At 49.2% G+C, this 16,004-nt stretch overlaps 1 protein-coding gene across 6 annotated transcripts; it reads left to right on the plus strand.

Annotated features, from left to right (window-relative positions):
* Positions 1-3,158: 3,158 nt before the first annotated feature.
* On the plus strand, positions 3,159-14,170 carry LAT2 (linker for activation of T cells family member 2). 6 transcript variants are annotated; one of them, XR_003989531.1, is made up of 13 exons: positions 3,159-3,247; positions 3,946-3,985; positions 5,509-5,552; positions 6,428-6,482; positions 7,144-7,187; positions 7,733-7,771; positions 8,282-8,312; positions 8,438-8,493; positions 10,274-10,339; positions 11,109-11,171; positions 12,034-12,118; positions 12,456-12,693; positions 13,713-14,170. XR_003989531.1 is itself a non-coding variant. In XM_030472321.1 (12 exons), the coding sequence occupies exons 1-12, from the start codon at positions 3,160-3,162 to the stop codon at positions 12,475-12,477; spliced, it is 633 nt and encodes a 210-aa protein (XP_030328181.1). In that variant the 5' UTR covers position 3,159; the 3' UTR covers positions 12,478-14,170. The 6 variants fall into 6 exon arrangements, 4 of the variants coding, with proteins under 4 accessions (XP_030328181.1, XP_030328182.1, XP_030328179.1 ...); XM_030472321.1 differs by having other exon boundaries at positions 12,456-14,170; XR_003989530.1 differs by lacking the exons at positions 12,456-12,693; positions 13,713-14,170 and having other exon boundaries at positions 10,274-11,171; positions 12,034-12,060.
* Positions 14,171-16,004: the final 1,834 nt, after the last annotated feature.

A 16,004-nucleotide genomic window follows, 5' to 3' on the forward strand; every position in this document is an offset into this window, starting at 1 on the left:
GACTTAAAAGCGAGATGCCTTTCAGTCTTCCCTGATAAAACAACCTCTCCTTCCCTTGGCTGTTTATAGCAAGTTCTGTTACTGGGTTTAATCCTTCATTTAGGACTAGAAACCCCCCACACCAGCTGATGGGACTGGCACGTACACAGGGAATGATCACTGGCAAATTCATTTATTCTTCCCATTATAAACCCTGTTTGTCTCTTTGGTTGCTATGAATATCTGAGGCCATGAAAAGAGCAACCCCTGTGCAGAAGGCGTGCTTCCCCCTCGCAAGAGAGGTGCTGTGCTGCAGAGATCGTGGCTTTATCCGGCCTCCAGTGTGTTGTTTTCCCTGGAATTGCTTATTCGGAGTGGCTGCTCCCGGGGGATTTGTCAGTGTTGGTGCCAGAGACACACGCTGTGGCTGCACCAGCTTCCTTGTGCAAGGAGGAACTTCTGCCAGCACAAAACTGGGGGGAAAAACCAATAGAAAAGGAGAACAGGGAAGTGTATAAACAGAACAGGGTGTTTCGACACCAAGTGAATGCCACTCCTGGAGCTAGATGGGAACTTGTTTTCTCCCCATGTTTGAATTTAGCATCTTGAAAGCAAGTCATTAACTTCATACGTCCTTCTGATACACTCGGGCCTCATCACAGACCTCAGTAGCTTGAGTCTGTGTTTTCTCCTCTCCCATCTCCCCAAGGCAGGGAGTAGGGAAAGTATGTTCAGCCTTCCAAATATTGTATTTATATGCTGACAGCCGTGAGTAAGTGCCTCCAGCCTCTGCTTGTCATAAATCTGTTCATCACCTCCTCCCATCAGCTCCTTACAAGAGGAGCTTTGGACTGAAAGAAAGGATATCCCTGGACTTGGATGTTGGGTGAACACAAATAACAATCCCTGGGCTGGCGTTGTGCTTGTGACTTGGTGTCTGCAGGAGCTTTCTCCATGGGGGATGCTGTGATGAGATGTGTGGTGCCCTGCTCAGCACCCCTGCAAATATCCACCTTTGGTGTTCCTGTTGAGTGAGGGGCTTGGGAGCAGCCTGGGTTTGTGGCATTACTGCCCCACTGCAGAAACAAACCTAGCTCTAGAAGGGAGATGGCAGCCTGCCCTATAGCAGTACAAATGAGGCCAGTGTTGTCAGGCGCCTTCAGCTCTGCCTTGCCTTTACTTTAAAGAAAAGGAAAGAAAAAAAGAGGTGGGGGAAACACAAAACACCACCCACCCAAACCCGCAACTACACCAGCAGTGTTACAGCCCTTCATATAGTGAATTTCGGTTGCCAGCATTGGGTCAACTTCCCTTAGCTGCCTCTTGCAGATGCTTTAGAGATGATCCACAGCTCATCATTTCCATGGGGGATGCTGAGCCAAGGGAAAATGAAGTGATAAACCACATGGTTTTGACTGGGTGCTGGTCCCGGAGTGCTGGTCCCGCACCCCTGGGGTAGGTCCATGAGGTTCTGGGCTGTTAACTTAAAACAACTCATCCCATCATCCTCAGAATGTGCTGCAAGAAACTCTGCAGGGAAAGGCTCCTGGGGAGTCTATAAAGAGCAAAGCCACAGTGCAGCAAGTGCTGGGAGCTGCTGTGCCCTTGTGAGCCCTTCAAGGCAGCCTCAAATGGAGCAGAAATAAACCCAGTTCGCTCACAGGCAGAGAGGATGGTCTTGAAGCCAACTTGTGCTGGGCGTAGGGTCACTTTTGGGCAGCCAGACTGTGTCTGGGCATCACTGAGAGGATGCTGACACCAAACCTCATTCTGTCCTTCTGCAGTCACTCCCTCCTGGCAGGGGCAGAGCAATGCTTGCTTGAGGGGCTGTCCAAAGCCAAAATGGGAGACGGGGTCTTTCCTTTCCTTCCTCTGCCTCACACTGATTTGCACCATGGTCATTATGACACTGGGACTCCAATGCCAATCCGGACGACAAACCTCCCACCAGCATCCTTGGCTACAGCACTGACCGACTGGCATGGGCAGAAGGATGCTTGGTCAGCATCGAGGGCTTGGCTGCTGCGAGAAGAGTTTTCTCCTCTGTGAATGGGGAGTCTGAGATTGGGCAGAGAAATGTTATTTATTCTGCTTTACACACATGGAGGCAGATGGTGCTGAGCAGGGCAGAATCAAGAGGCTGTTTTCTATTGTCTTTTATTGATATTTGTTTAAATAGTTTTAATTATTGTAATTATTTTACACATATATGTATTTCCCCCAGTCTATATACACACATTTCCTTCTCTCGCCCACAGGGGCTATACCAACACAATACAGGCTTAAATTTTAATAAGGGAGATTCCAGTTAGGCAATAGGAAATCTTCCTGCCAGGCAGAGCAATGACATCCTGGCCTTTGGCAAATTGAAGTGTCTCCATCCTTAGGGGCCAAAGGAGAAGTTTATTAAAAAAACAAAAATAAATTAATGTAATCTGTAAGTAAAGAAAAATTCATCCCTGGGGAATAGGAATGGGCGAAAGGATCCATCTCGCTCCCAGCAGGCAGCTTGCTGGGATATTTATAGGATGGTTTATATTTTAAAGGAAGAAACTGAAGCCAAATCATGCTGATTATTACAAAATGTTAGCTGCTGTTTGTGGAAGAGCCTCTCATGGAAGGGAAGGGAAGACCTGGTGCTGGTGTCTGAGCCAGCCCAAGGCAGGAAAAACTGTGGGGAATTTAACATTTAAAGTAACTCTGCTGCAGGGAAATAGCCAAAGCATCTGGTACAAAAGTCTTGGAGGCACTTGGGAATATTCAAAGCTGCCCTTTCTGCCCTCTCTTCCAGATATTGACAGTTGGTATCTTCTGACAATGTCTGATGATGGCACTGTGTGTTATGGGAGTGGGAATGAGCAGGTCCAAGTATGTTTTTCCTCTTTGTGCTAGTGTCCTGAGGGGATCCTCATGAGTCTCTTCTCTTTCCTTACAGTGAAATAAGGGTTTAGCTCCAGGTCTTACGGGAGCACTAAGTGTGTGTGGGCCCTGGACCGGAGCAGCAGGGAACAGGCATTGCTGTGCCGCCCTGTAACAAAACCCTAAATCCTCACCCTCAGCAAGCACCCGGCCCTTTGGGGCTGTGAAGGCAAAGAGTATGTGTCTGGGAGGGGGGTGGAAGCATTCCGATGCTCATGGGCTCCCCTCGCTGCTGTGTTTCAGGCTGGATGTGGCCGGGCCATGGCGCAGCTGGAGCTGCTGTGGGCAGCTGCAGCGCTGATGCTGCTCGGGGCCGCCGTCAGCCTCTGCGTCAAGTGCCAGCTCTCGGGTAAGGTCCTGACCATGTGCTTTGGGTGCTGCCTGTGGCCCCGCGCATCCCTTTGCTCTTGGGATGTCCCGTCCGGGTTTGGTTCTGCTCAGCCATGTGCCAGATTGAGGAACTTTGCACTTGCAGGGATGATCCAGCAGCTTGTGCTGGGAAGGGTCTCTGCTGGAGGCCAGAGAGCAACTGGGGGGAAGGATCCCCTAACCCTTCAGCACCCCTTCCCTGGGGTGGGTGCGACACCCTGGGCTGCAGACCCCTCTCCATGGTCATTGTGGTGGGTGGCTTTGGGACAACCCACCCAGGAGGAGCATCTCCAGATGTCGAGGCTCTGGGGCAGACGGGCAGGAGGAGGGCAGGCACAGGAGGAGAGTCTGCAGCATGAATTCAGATAGGCATTACATACAAAGAGAATGGGTGAGCACCCACACTAGTGGGGGTTTGAGCCCACCTCTGAGCACTGGGTGGGCTTTACTGGGGCAGAGAGGCTGCAGCTCGGGGACAGGAATGGGTCACTTGCTCTGGTGTCTGAGATAATATAAACATGGTTTAAAAACATCAGTCAAACTGCATCACAACTGCTGCTTCTGCTGTCCTCACATGCTCCTGGGTGAGGAAGATTTGTGAATGTGTTTTATTGGTCTTTCTGATCTTTAACTCCCAAATGATCCTTTTCTAAGGCCTTTTTTTCCCTTTTCTTCCAGCTACCAAGCGAGAGAAGCAGCTGAATGAGCGGAGGAGCCAGTAAGTTGCTTTCCCCAATCCTTTGTTTTTTCTCCCTAAACAGCTCACTCGGAGTGAGACCTGGTCGGAGCCAGACCTGCTCCATGGATCTCAGCTGGGATAAAATAGTCCCAGAATGGGGAATGCAGGGCAGTGTGTCCCAGCCCAGGGGCTGCAGAAGAGATAATGCCTTTACAAAGAATAACCCAAACTGAAGCTCTGACCATGATGCCTGTGTGTCATTAACCAGTTGGAAAAAGGACTGGGAGAATTGGAAGGGCAAGTGCTTATCCTGCCCTGTTGTGCCCTGAGATGAGGCAGAGAGGTTGGTAACTTCATAAACAAGATGCTTGGCTGGCGCTGGTGGGACCCTGAGCCAGATAAACCACTGACCTGCAGCATGAGCAACAAAGGAAATGCATTGTACACACCGCACCCCCCTTATTTCCTCCAGCAACAGACAAACCACAGCTAGATGGTAAAAGGAAAAAGTGAAAAAGCTGGCTTGTAACCCTTGATATAGGAGTAAACAGAGTGCAAAGGGGCTCTGCAAAGGCTTCTGTGGGGTCAGGGTGTTTGCTTCAGCCCTGCTTGCCCAGGATGGGGGAAAGCTCTGATGTGGTCCATCGCAGACCAATGGAAAAGCCAGCGCATGCTCCGTTTCCCATGGGCTTGTGTTGAATTGTCCTGACTCCTTGGAATTTATACCGGGATTAGGTGGTTTCAGGCTTGTGGTATTGTCTGCTCCTTCTAGAGATCTGGTTTGGGGCAGTTAGGGCTTTTTGCAAGCAAAGTAGGTTAACTATATGTTTGCAGACTTTGCAGTGGGGACCTTGGGCACCTCATCTACCATGGCCAACTCTGTGCCATGAATACTGGCTTGGCACAGAGGGTGACCCAAGTGAAAGGGAAGGAAGGGGATGCTTTCAGGGTCCCCAAATCAGAGTTAATAAGTGCCCACATGCACCTGCAGTAGAAGATCTCTTGAATCCTCTTGTGCTCTAAAGAGCAGCTCTCATGTTAACTAAAAAGTAAAGAGGTTACTGGGCATCTGTGTTATTTTTACTGTTGATCTTGTACGTTATTTTTTTCAGGTTGATGTTAAGGGATGTTGGGAGGGGCAGGGACAGCAGCAGAAGCAAAGCAGTGGGGTTTGAAGCCATTTCATGGGTGAACACCCAGGTTTTTTGTGGGCGAAAATACTCTTCTGGCCTTAACCGATGCATGAAGTGTCAGAATAGGAATTATCCTAAACGATGTTTTCCTCACCCTGAGTCCTTCTCTTAGCTGATGTTGGCTGCTCTGCCAGTGGCCCATAAGCACATCTTGACTTTAAAGGGACAAAGAAGAGCCTGGGACACCAGTCCCGGCTCATAACAGGTCCTGCATGATTCGCTGAGTGATGCTCACTCGGTGTTTCGTCCAGCCCAGTGTGGAAGCTGCACTCTCCTCCCCCCACTCACCAAGCAGAGAGGTCTCTTGCATTTACTTTCCTTGTCATAGACCCCAAAATTCAGCTGAGGTTGTACCTCTGTTTTTTCCAGGCTCAGAAGCCAGCAGAGTTTTGAGGTGATCCGATCCCATTCTGGTGAGTATGAGCATTGCAGGGGCTCCTACATTGCAGGGTGGGGGTCCTGTATGCATGGAATGAGGGGAAAGTAGATATAAAAGAGTCACCTTGAAGCCAGGCGATGAAAAGTTATGAGACTGAGATTGTAAAAGCCACCTTAGATGCTTGTAGGCGTGTGAATTCTGAGCTCTAGGAAAAGAGTCTCCCTTTACATTGAAAATAGATCACTGAAGCAGTGTCATCAAAGCGCAATGCTTTATTAACGGAGGCTCTTCAAATGGCTCTGCTCACCCTGTGCAAATGGCAGTGTGGGGGAACCCAAACTGACAGTGACTCATTAACCATCACCCCCTTACTGCTTCCTGCAGCAAGCTGAGTTAGGCACTGACCTTTTGCTTGTGATCCCAAAGTGAGCTGCTGATGGGTCTGTGTTAAATATCACCATCTGCAGATGGGCTCTGCAGGGTCCCATTCCTGGGACCTGGCTGGGCCTGAGCTCTATAACCCTCCTACAAGTCTTTGCTTCGGCCCGGCCCGACCACAGCATCATGACACACCAATGCATCCTGCAGCGTGAAGGGAGAGGTGCTGAGCGTGAGAAAGGCCTCAAATCAGTTTTGGGTGAGAACAGGCAATAAGGCAGCAGTTGGGGTTGCAGCTTCCTCTGGTGTGTGTTTGCCAGCTCACCACTCTGCACAGACACCAGCTTTCCCTCTATTTGTTTCCTTTCTGGCCATTTATGAACTTTAAAAGAACGATCCGGAAGCTATTTTGGGATGTGTTAGAAGAGTGTTTGCCAGTACCATGGGATCCTCTGTGGTGGATGCTCTGTGCTCTTTGAAATACCTGCTGATGCCAGAATCATTAACACCCTGTTTTGTTCCTGGTACTAGCTATGACCCGAAGGCTGGAACAAATTAAGGAACCTGAAAACTTATCAATAGTGAGGTAGGTAACAAACCCCAAACAAAAAAATCTAGCTGCAGAGCCAAGGTTGGATGAAGTTCAGCCAACATATGCAAATGTTTGGGATTTGGGATTAGGTTCTGGACCTTATAAATGTGCCTTGGGCTATACTGAGAGGCGTAAGAATCACAGAATAGTTTGGGTTGGAAGGGACCTTCAAAGCTCATCCAGTCCAACCCCCCTGCCATGGGCAGGGACATCGTCAACTAGACCACGTTGCTTAATTTATTGATGGTCAATAGTGGCTTTTTCTGGATTTTCTGCAGTTTGGCTGCATTCTACTGGCAACTATTTAACTTGAACCCAAGGACAGCTGTCACTGTACATAAGAGGCACATCATGGAAAAGAAATGGCCATTCTTTGCTTATAAGCAGTTTGACACAAGGAATCCCCTTCTCCCCATCACCAACCCCCTCCTGAACTCCATGGCTGCAACAGCTCTGCAGCAATATTCAGGCATAGTTTTTCCCATCTTGGGATTTGACTCCAAACTCCTTATCTCACGTTGTTCAATGTGTATCCTGTTACACCCTTGCAAGGAGGTTTCACACATGGTCTTTCTGGCTTAGTCACTGCTGTGGTTTGTAACCTTGTTGCTGTTTGCTCAGACCTGGAATTTTAGCTCCTTTTTCCCTCTGTCAGGAAAACCACCAAGGAGCTCGGTGCCACCCGTCACGCTGGATACGGTGAGCATCCCCCCGGGACGGGCACTGGTGCAATGCTTTCCTCATCCACACAGCCGCAGGGGAGCACTTACCACAGAATTCCTAAATGGGGATGGCGCAAATCCTGGCTCATTTGTGTAGGTGCCGGCTGGGAGCTCCCACTGGGAAGATGGAGCTCTGAGAGGCTGGTTACTCACTGCCAGACACAGGCAGGGCAATGGGGTGTCATCCTGGGAACAAGATGGGTGATGATAAAGCTCACTTTTATTAGTAGCGCCTACACATGGTGCTGCACAGTGATGCTTAACAAGATCTGGCCTGGGTCTAAGTTGAAAATCCAGTGCTGAGCAGTCCTGGTTAGAGCCATAGGGCCAGGTTATTTCAAGTAACACCCCTGGCTGTCCCAGCACCTCTGCCCTGGGGCATCCAGTCCTGCAGCCATGTCCCCTGGCCCAGAAGAGCTGGATGGGGACAAAGCTGCTGATGTCGAAATGCTCAGTGGCTCCGTCATTGAACTGCTCCCATTGCTCAGCCCGAGTGTAAGGCGTCCCTCTGCTTTTCCCCAGGGAGCAGGGCCGAGTCCAGGTATCGGGATTTCCTGACAGGTAAATGCTGCAGCCCAGGGGTCTGGGGAGGGAAGGTGATGGGAGGTTACAGGGATGGGAGCTGATGGGAGCACACAGGCAGCCAGCGCTGCAGCTGGGCTTGGTTAATGTAATGATTGCATTTAAGACACACACTGATCTGATTAATAGTCAGAGCAGAGGGGGACAGGATGCTCATGGGCCCCCTGCTCCCCCCTGGGCGCTTGCCCTGAGAGGATTACTGGTGCATGGGGCTGTGCTCTCCTTTCCCAAACCAGGGAGAATATTCCCAATCTCTCTGCCAGCTGGCGGGATCTGTCCATGAGCCCTGCTTTTCTCAGGGCCTGGGGTGGATCAGGGCTGCCTCCCCCTGCTCCAGCCTCCTGGCTCTGCTTGTGGATAGTTTTGGGGCTGTGCTGGGGACATCTGCTTTAGCTGTGCTTGTGGCATTTGTCTGGCTGTGCTTTGGGATGGTTGTTTGAGTTCATGTAGTGGTATGGTGTGCTAATGGCAAACCCTTTGTGCTTGCAGAGGACTGCCTGCAAGGTGAAGCTGCCTACGTGTAAGTAGCTGGGTGCTGCCCACCAGCATGACGGAGCAGAGCCATACTGGTCCCAGTGCAGCCCTGGCCCTCTTGTAGCTCAGGCTGTGGGCAGGAGGAGCTAACTCTCGCTGCTCTTCCTGCAGGGAGCCCATATCTCTGGATTACTACAACTGTGCCACGTTCTTCACACCACCCAATGGTAAGGTCTCCATGTGAGTGAGATGGGTTTCTTCTCGGGCCACCAGCCCGGCTGTCCTGTGGCTCAGGGAGCTCACAAGGCTCTTCTTGTTCAGGTCTGTGTGTTATTGCCCTATGGCTTGAAGCAAGCGCGGGTCCAGGAGACCCATTCATTAAGGGGTGTAGTGGAGCCGTGGTGCTTGAGGGATGCCCAAGCACCGACCATCCATCTGTTGGCTATATGAGAACAGCCCAAATGTATTCTTGGCTCCAACTGGACAAAACACTGTTCTTATTCTGTTTCAGCAGCAAATTATCCATCACTGCAAGAGCATCCAGGGTAGTGAGGCTGTTTCCCTCTTCTTAGCTCAGCCTGGTTTGTGTGAGCAGAAGCTGCAGCCTCTGGTCCTGGCCAAATGCATGGGAATGGGCACATCCTCATCCTGAAGCTTTTTGCCAAGGGAACACCTTCAGATATTTTGTGTGCTTGGTTTATGAAGCCAGTGAATGAAGGTGGGATGAAACACACTGCTCCATTCAAATGTATCTTTGCAAGGCAAATACTGCATCTGTGCAATGTTCCCACCTCCCTGGGTACTCAGCGCTTCTCTGCACTGACTTGGACACTGATCTATTTTTATCTAAAATGAATTTCAAAGCAGGAATCCTATTTTTTATGTAAAGAGGCTGAGGTGGAGGGGGGACACAAAAAACAAATTAACAAAAAAACCAGGAAAAATATCTTGCTTACCAAATAATTTACCTTATTTTAAAAAAAGAGGCTGGAGGGGGAGAAAGAGAAACTTGACTGTATTAACATGAATGGTTTCGTATCCCTTATTAGTTTTAATGTTTTTTCAGTGGCTGAGGACTGCCGAGAGCCAGTGTACATGTGTAGCTGCTGCAGAGCTGGGCTGAGTGGCTCCTTTGGCTAATGCCCTTCTCTCCTGCCTGGCATGGTTCTTTGCAGCAGAGCCCTTGCCCCTGCAGGGACTGCCTGTCCTGGCTGAGCTTGGTGCTTCTCCCCTTCAGTGAGGCTTTGGAGAAGCATTGGAGGATCACAGGGTGGGCCGCAGTGGTGCTTATGGGGTCTGCAAAGTTTCCCAGCTTAGGGGCCGTGACCACACCAACTGCTGTGTGTCAGTGGTGGTGTTGGCACCAGTGGATGCAGGTTTGGAGGTTAGCAATATCTGGTTCAGCTGCTCATGGGCCCATCCGGAGCTGAAATAACCAGCAACAGAACAAAGGTGTTGGGAGTTTTAAATTCTTTCAAGCTGATTTTGGTTCTAGATGGTATTAGATTTTATGTACTTGGACTGGGGCTCAGTTTCCACCCTAGAAACTGAGAACAAGCCCAAGAAGACTCCACAGTTGCAAACTTAACACTTGCCAGGAAGGAAAAAACCTTTCTGACTGCCTGCCTGGGCTGGGAACCTGGGGATTCACTCCTCACCTTCCCCTGTTCACCTCAGGGCTGTTGTAGGGCTGGTAATTACGCTTATTGGGTTTATTCCTGTCCATAAGAAAAGTCCTAGTGCCTCAAGACCAGCTTCCACTGCTCACCCTCGGGTGGCTCCATGGGAGGTGCTGGGCCGGTGCGCCATGGTGCAGCAATGACTCAGTTTGACTGTGCTGGGGATGCCCCATCCCTGGGTCAGTGCAGGCTGTCACAAAGACTAACAGGTTTTTAGCTAATGTGTGTTTCGTTGTGAGAAACAGCTCTCTCCTGCAGGTGCTGAGGGATCTTCTCAGGCCACCTATGCTTCCTTCAGTCTTTTGTCCCCTTCCCTTCTTTCCACCAGAAAAAGAGGAGGATTCCCATTCCTACCAAAACATCATCATTGGAGTGTCTCAGGGCTCGGATACGGGTAGGTGCTGCTGTTGTGGTTCACGTGTGTCACAAAGCTACCTGGGAGTGCAGAGAGGGATGGTGACCTGCTTAGCTCAGGAAACCCTCCTCATTCACAGGCTCAGCTCTTCCTATTGTAGCCAGGCTACATGGGCTGCTGCAGGCACAGAGCAGACCTGGAGGGTTTCTGCTTGCTGCAGGAGAATGTGTGTGATAATACTTAGGGGCTGAGAGCTCACCTCCAACTGATCCCTTTGACTTGGAGGTTTCTGCAGCAGTTTTGGGTCTACATTGCTCCTCTAGGTTTTGATTGTTGTTATGGCCAAGACTGATTCACAGTTCTAGCTCCCAGCTCACCATGTCCAGCCCAAGAAGCCTGCAGCCAGTGAGCTGCTGGAGGATGGCACTGGACCACAATGTCAGCTTAAGGGCTTCCAGCTTCTGCCCTGGGATGTTGCAATCAGAATAGGAAGTCAATTTTGTTTTCTTCAGAGATCTAACACAACACTTTTTGCACTGCTAAAGCCTGCCCTGCTCCCACTGGAATAATTAGGAGAGGCAGAAGCAGCAGGGACCAGCCTGATCCCATCTGTGCCTGCAGATACTCAGGCACGTGGTCGGGGCTGGAAAAGCAATGAGGCAGCATCAGCAGATGTAGGGCAGGATGGCAGCAGCCTGACTGGAAACTCAGCCACGTGCATGGGGCGATAGGGGGGGGGGTCACAAAGGCCCATTTTTGGTCCCTTTGCTGTTCAGCATCATCCTGTCCAAACTCTTCTTGCTCACAGATGATGGTGCAGACTACGAGAACAGCGCAGCGATATACACATGGCAACTCCATCAAGCAGAAGGTAAGTTCTCACGAATTGTTTCCTATTCAGGGGTGGAGCTCACGGGCACTAGACCAGTACAGACCATAGTCACAGCAATGCAGCCATTGCCCCCGTCTTATTTCCCCACCCCCAATCATCCGTGCTTAACACGTAAGGCAATGTGCAAACTGCTACACGCACTTGTAACTGAATACTGCTGTGGTGGGATGTGGTGTTTCTAGTACTCAAAAGGCTACTCTGCAGGTGGCTGTGCCTAAACCCTGACCGTGGGATGCTACAGGAGAATGTTGCTCTGCATGTCTTATACCCTCTTGGGTTTTGAAGTTGCCCTGGTGCAAGCTCAGCCTTGTAATCCCCTTTGACAGAGACATGTGCAGCATGCACGTCCAGTGGGTCAGCCCAACACTCTCCTGCAGTAGTCAGCCGTGCATATTTCTTAAGCTAACCTTTAAACAGCAGTTTAATCTAACGTGTGGCTTCCTATGAAGCTTCTTGGTAGTTTGGCCTGGGAGACAGTGGTGAATGTATACATATCTATATATATATATAACAGCTTTCTGTCTCTGGGTTGAAAGCTGTGTAAGTAAAGTGGTTCTTGTTATCCTATTTGCACACTCTCTAAACTAAATCTAAGTCATCTCTTTTGGCTCTGAAAAGATGTCCATGCTCACTGCTTGCAGAGGGTTTGCACATTTGCTGTGACCATTTTGAAGTCCCTTCAAGGAGACCTTGACACTGATCTGAGGTTTCTCAGCCCAAGCACAAAACCACGTTGTCACCAAAGGCTAAACACTGGCAGAGCACAGAGCGTGTCTATGGTGTGAATGTGTTTTTAGATCAACCCACTCACTGATCAGTGCTTCCCATCCCTCACTCGCAGCTCTGCAGACAGAAAGCCTGGATGATGAGCCAGACTATGTCAACACAGCTCCTGCATCAGGCCCTGCCCCGCTGTCAAAGCAAAGGTAAAGGAGAGCAAGTGGTTGATGTATTTATTTGGGGGTGGGAGGATTTGGTTTATGCCAAAGAGAGCTTGGTGGGAGCTTTGTCTCCTTCTGGCGGGGAAGATTAGCCATGAAACAATGATAAAAGTGCTCTAATGGTAACTTTTATCAGCAGTTCTGCATCTATTCCTCTTCCACAGAGAGATTTTGAGGAGGCAGGATTACATTTCTGTGTTAGCCACAGCGTGGCCCTGCTTTTTGCCCTGGAAAGAAAATGTAGTGGGCAGCAGAGTTAAGAAGTTGAAAGCTGGGATTAAAAGTCAATGGACTCACTACTTTTCCCCCCTCTCATTTCAAGTACTCTGCATAGCAAAGTCTGAAGAAGTCCTTAGCTGAGCTGTAGGAGCACACCAGTGAGCACACGGGGATTTCCATCCCTCAGAGGAATCTCTTCACCAAATTGTGCCCAAGATCATGCAGAAGGTGCCATTGAAAGGAAGCAATGCTCTGCTTGAAGTCCCGTGGAAGTCCAACTGCAAACCTGCGACTTGAGAAAGCACTCTATGGCCACGGGCCGTTTCCCATCTCATTTCCCTGTACGTCTACTGGAAGGAGGATGGCCACTCTGTGCAATGTTTTCTCCTATCAAGCATGAAATGAATGTTTAAATTGCTGAGCAGTAATGCAGCCAGCTACTTAATTTGTCAGGGTGACTCATGCATGATGGTATTAAGACATAGGGATTATGTTCCGATTTAGTTCCTATGCTCTCCCACAGAAGCAGTTTCCTAGAAGAGAGGAACTGACAAGGCAGAGGTTGCTTTTACAACAGCAGTAGTTCTCTGGGACTAATTGAGATACCAACCTGTTTACCAAAGCTAAAGAGGATTAAATCCCTGCCTTATCCACAGCCTGTAATTCACAGTATCCGTGGCAGTTTTCCTTGTGTTTCACTATTTGGTTTATAACAATACAAAGACCCTGCAACAGCTGAGGTGGTCAGATCCACAGCTGCCAGCCTGAGAAACTGCACCAGTCTTTTAGTCGTGCTGTAGGAACATCAGCCCTGAAACATAGCCCTTGTCTCTTGAGCCCTGAAGCACAGATTTGGCACTGTTTTACCACTTATTTATTAAAGTTGAAAGGCCTCCACAGAAAATGCAGTGGTTTATTATGGTTTGCTATGATGCAGATTTTGTCTGTGTGGTTGGGTGAGACAGAGATGGAAACACATGATGATCTTAAGGTCCTTTCCAACCCTAACTATTCTATGATTCTGTGACACGGAATGATGCGTAGGATCTGATGGGGACAAAATGTAGCACCTTAAAAGCTGCCGCCTTTAAAATCAGTTCAGAAAACTGCTTCAAGGAGGAACACAGCTCACGCTCACTTCTTCAAGACAGGTACAAGTGAGCAGAGAAGTGGAGCTAAAGGCGAACAGGCTCTGGAGCGGGAGAAGGGGATGTCAGCTGCTTCCTGCTACAAATGACTTGGCTGTATGTCTAGATCATGGATGGCTAGTTTGTGTGCCTGAAACAGCTGGAAGGCTAGAGTTTGGCTTAGGAGAAGGTTTACTTGTAGCTCCTACAAATGTATTTGTTCCTGCTTCCAGGGCCATGAACTTGTCACCACTGGTTCATCCGTGCTGACTAACTCGGCACCCAAAGAAGCTCCCACTTTTTCCATGAAGTGCTGCAGACTGTGGATTTTTCGCTGGAGGGGAAGGACGAGCTCCGTTTCCAGTGATGTGCAGTGATGTTACACCTACTGCTGATTCATCCCCTAACTGGAGAGAGCCATTAAATGATTAGGAGGAGATTAGCAGCAGTAAAAGACCCTTGGCATGCTTTAATAGATCCAGCTAGAGAGCTCCCAGAAAGTTCTAGCTGTTAGGTGAACACTACATTACAAGATTTACTGCCTTGCGAAGCAGGGATATGGATTATACTAAATACATTTTCCTGGTATAAGGTTCCTCCATTGCCAAACCTAAGTTTGAAAGCTGTGGAGCCAAAGAAGGCAGCGCAGGAGCTGGGTCTGCAGCATCTTCCCTTCTCTTACTGGGAGTCTGAGCAATTCCCCCCCTTGCATCTCTCCAGAACAGCCAGTTGCAGCCAGGGGTAAATCTGTTCTTAGCTTTGTAAAGCTCCTCAAGTGCTTTTCAGCCAGTCACCTCATTATGCTGAACGATATCCAGCGGCTGTATGGGAACTTTCATCACACTGATTAGAGTCTTGTTCTGAAAAACCTTATGGATTTTCCTTGCACTGGGTGTGTGCATGTGAGTGTGTTCACTGGCACACTGTCCTTCCAGGACATTTTAGGTGTGCAAGATGTCATCTCTCCTTGCACTATGTTCAGACAATACAGGCTCTGGCAGTTGTGGTTGCACTCCCCTGGGTGCGTGTAGCTCTCTCATCATGTTAGGTAGGCAGCCAAGTGAGCAATTCACTTCCTGTTTTCAATTTAAGATGCATTAGAGAAGTAGTTTTGGCACTGCTGGTGCAGCTCTTGAATGGAAGTGGGGATCCTGAGCCAGCTGCTGGAAAGCAGAAGCTCTGAGGGGGGTGAGCAGCTGCCTTTGGTAGAACAGGCTGTGTTGGTGGCCTCTTGGGCTGACACTATTCCTCTTAGGATAAGTATGATTATGTGCTACAGTGCAGTGAAGGATTAGCCCGGAAGAGAGCTGGCTCCAAACTGGACCTGTGAAACGCAGCTACTGAAATGGCCTTAAGTTGCACCAGGGGAGGTTTAGGTTGGATATTAGGAAAAATATCTTCACCTAAAGGGTTGTCAAGCACCAGAACAGGCTGCCCAGGGCAGTGGTGGAGTCACCATCCCTGGAGGGATTTAATAGACTTGTAGATGTGGTGCTGAGAGACAATTTAGTGGTGGACTTGTCAGTGCTTCGGTAATGGTTGGACTTGATCTTAAAGGTCTTTTCTAACCCAAATGATTCTATGACTCTAACATAGTTGAGAAGAAAACCATTTACACCAGGTGGGAACAAACCCTCCACGTTTCTCACCTTTCCGCTGGCACCAGCACAGCAGAGCAGACGATGTGTCGGCAGGATTGTACATACATCCGGCGGGGCAAGGCCCAGCCTCAAGAGTCCTCCAAATACAACTTTGGGTATTTTATGAAACTTTGCAGTACCACCTCTTCTTTCCCTGTTCAGCAATGAACATACTGAACTAGAGAACAAAGACAGGGTAGGCTGGTTGTGATGTACAGCCAGCGGAAAATGACCTACTCTTTAAATGTGCCTGATTTCAGTTTCTGCATCTGTAGAGAACTCAGCAGCTTAAGCCCCTTCATACTAAATTATCAGTTGCGTATTTAACAGTGTTTGTGCTCGTAGGGACAATTCACTGGCTGAGAATCAAAAAGTAAGTAAGTCCAATAAATACATAGTGAAGGAATAATGTACTTTTGAGTATTGCATCTGTTATTCTAAGAGCTGTTTGCTTTATTCCATTTTGGAACAAGCTCAAATGTGCCAGCGCTTCAGCTGCCAGTTAACTTGCTCTCCTGCTCTTTGGATTAAACAGGTGTGTCTTCAGGCTCTGTCAGAGGGGCTGCAGAAAGTCTTGATGGGGCAATTTCTGATGCTACAAGCTCTTGCTGCCAAAACTCATTACCCCTGGGGCCGCGTCAGAGAAAGGGAGGGTGCACACAGCCTCTACCTTGGAGCAGGGGGCGGGCTTTGGGCTGAAGCCGACTGACGCTGCAGTGAAGATCAGTTTGGCAGCGACCCAGCTGTGGTGTGGGCAATTGAGTATTTGGGGTGGAAAGTGTCAACAGGATGGGCAGGAGGAAGTGCAGACACCCAAAACTTGTACTTCTACTGTGGTCTGTTTGACTGCTGTAAGTAGAACGTGCTTAATTATATTAAGATGGC

This window comes from Strigops habroptila, assembly GCF_004027225.2.
Source record: "Strigops habroptila isolate Jane chromosome 13 unlocalized genomic scaffold, bStrHab1.2.pri S16, whole genome shotgun sequence".
NCBI lineage: Eukaryota > Metazoa > Chordata > Aves > Psittaciformes > Psittacidae > Strigops > Strigops habroptila.

Excerpts from the sequence above, each read along its gene's own strand:
- LAT2 (XM_030472319.1), top strand. The coding sequence starts at position 3,160 with ATGGCGCAGCTGGAGCTGCTGTGGGCAGCTGCAGCGCTGATGCTGCTC. Across the intron at positions 3,248-3,945 it reads CGTCAAGTGCCAGCTCTCGG|CTACCAAGCGAGAGAAGCAG; the intron begins GTAAGGTCCTGA and ends CTTTTCTTCCAG. Across the intron at positions 3,986-5,508 it reads CTGAATGAGCGGAGGAGCCA|GCTCAGAAGCCAGCAGAGTT; the intron begins GTAAGTTGCTTT and ends TGTTTTTTCCAG.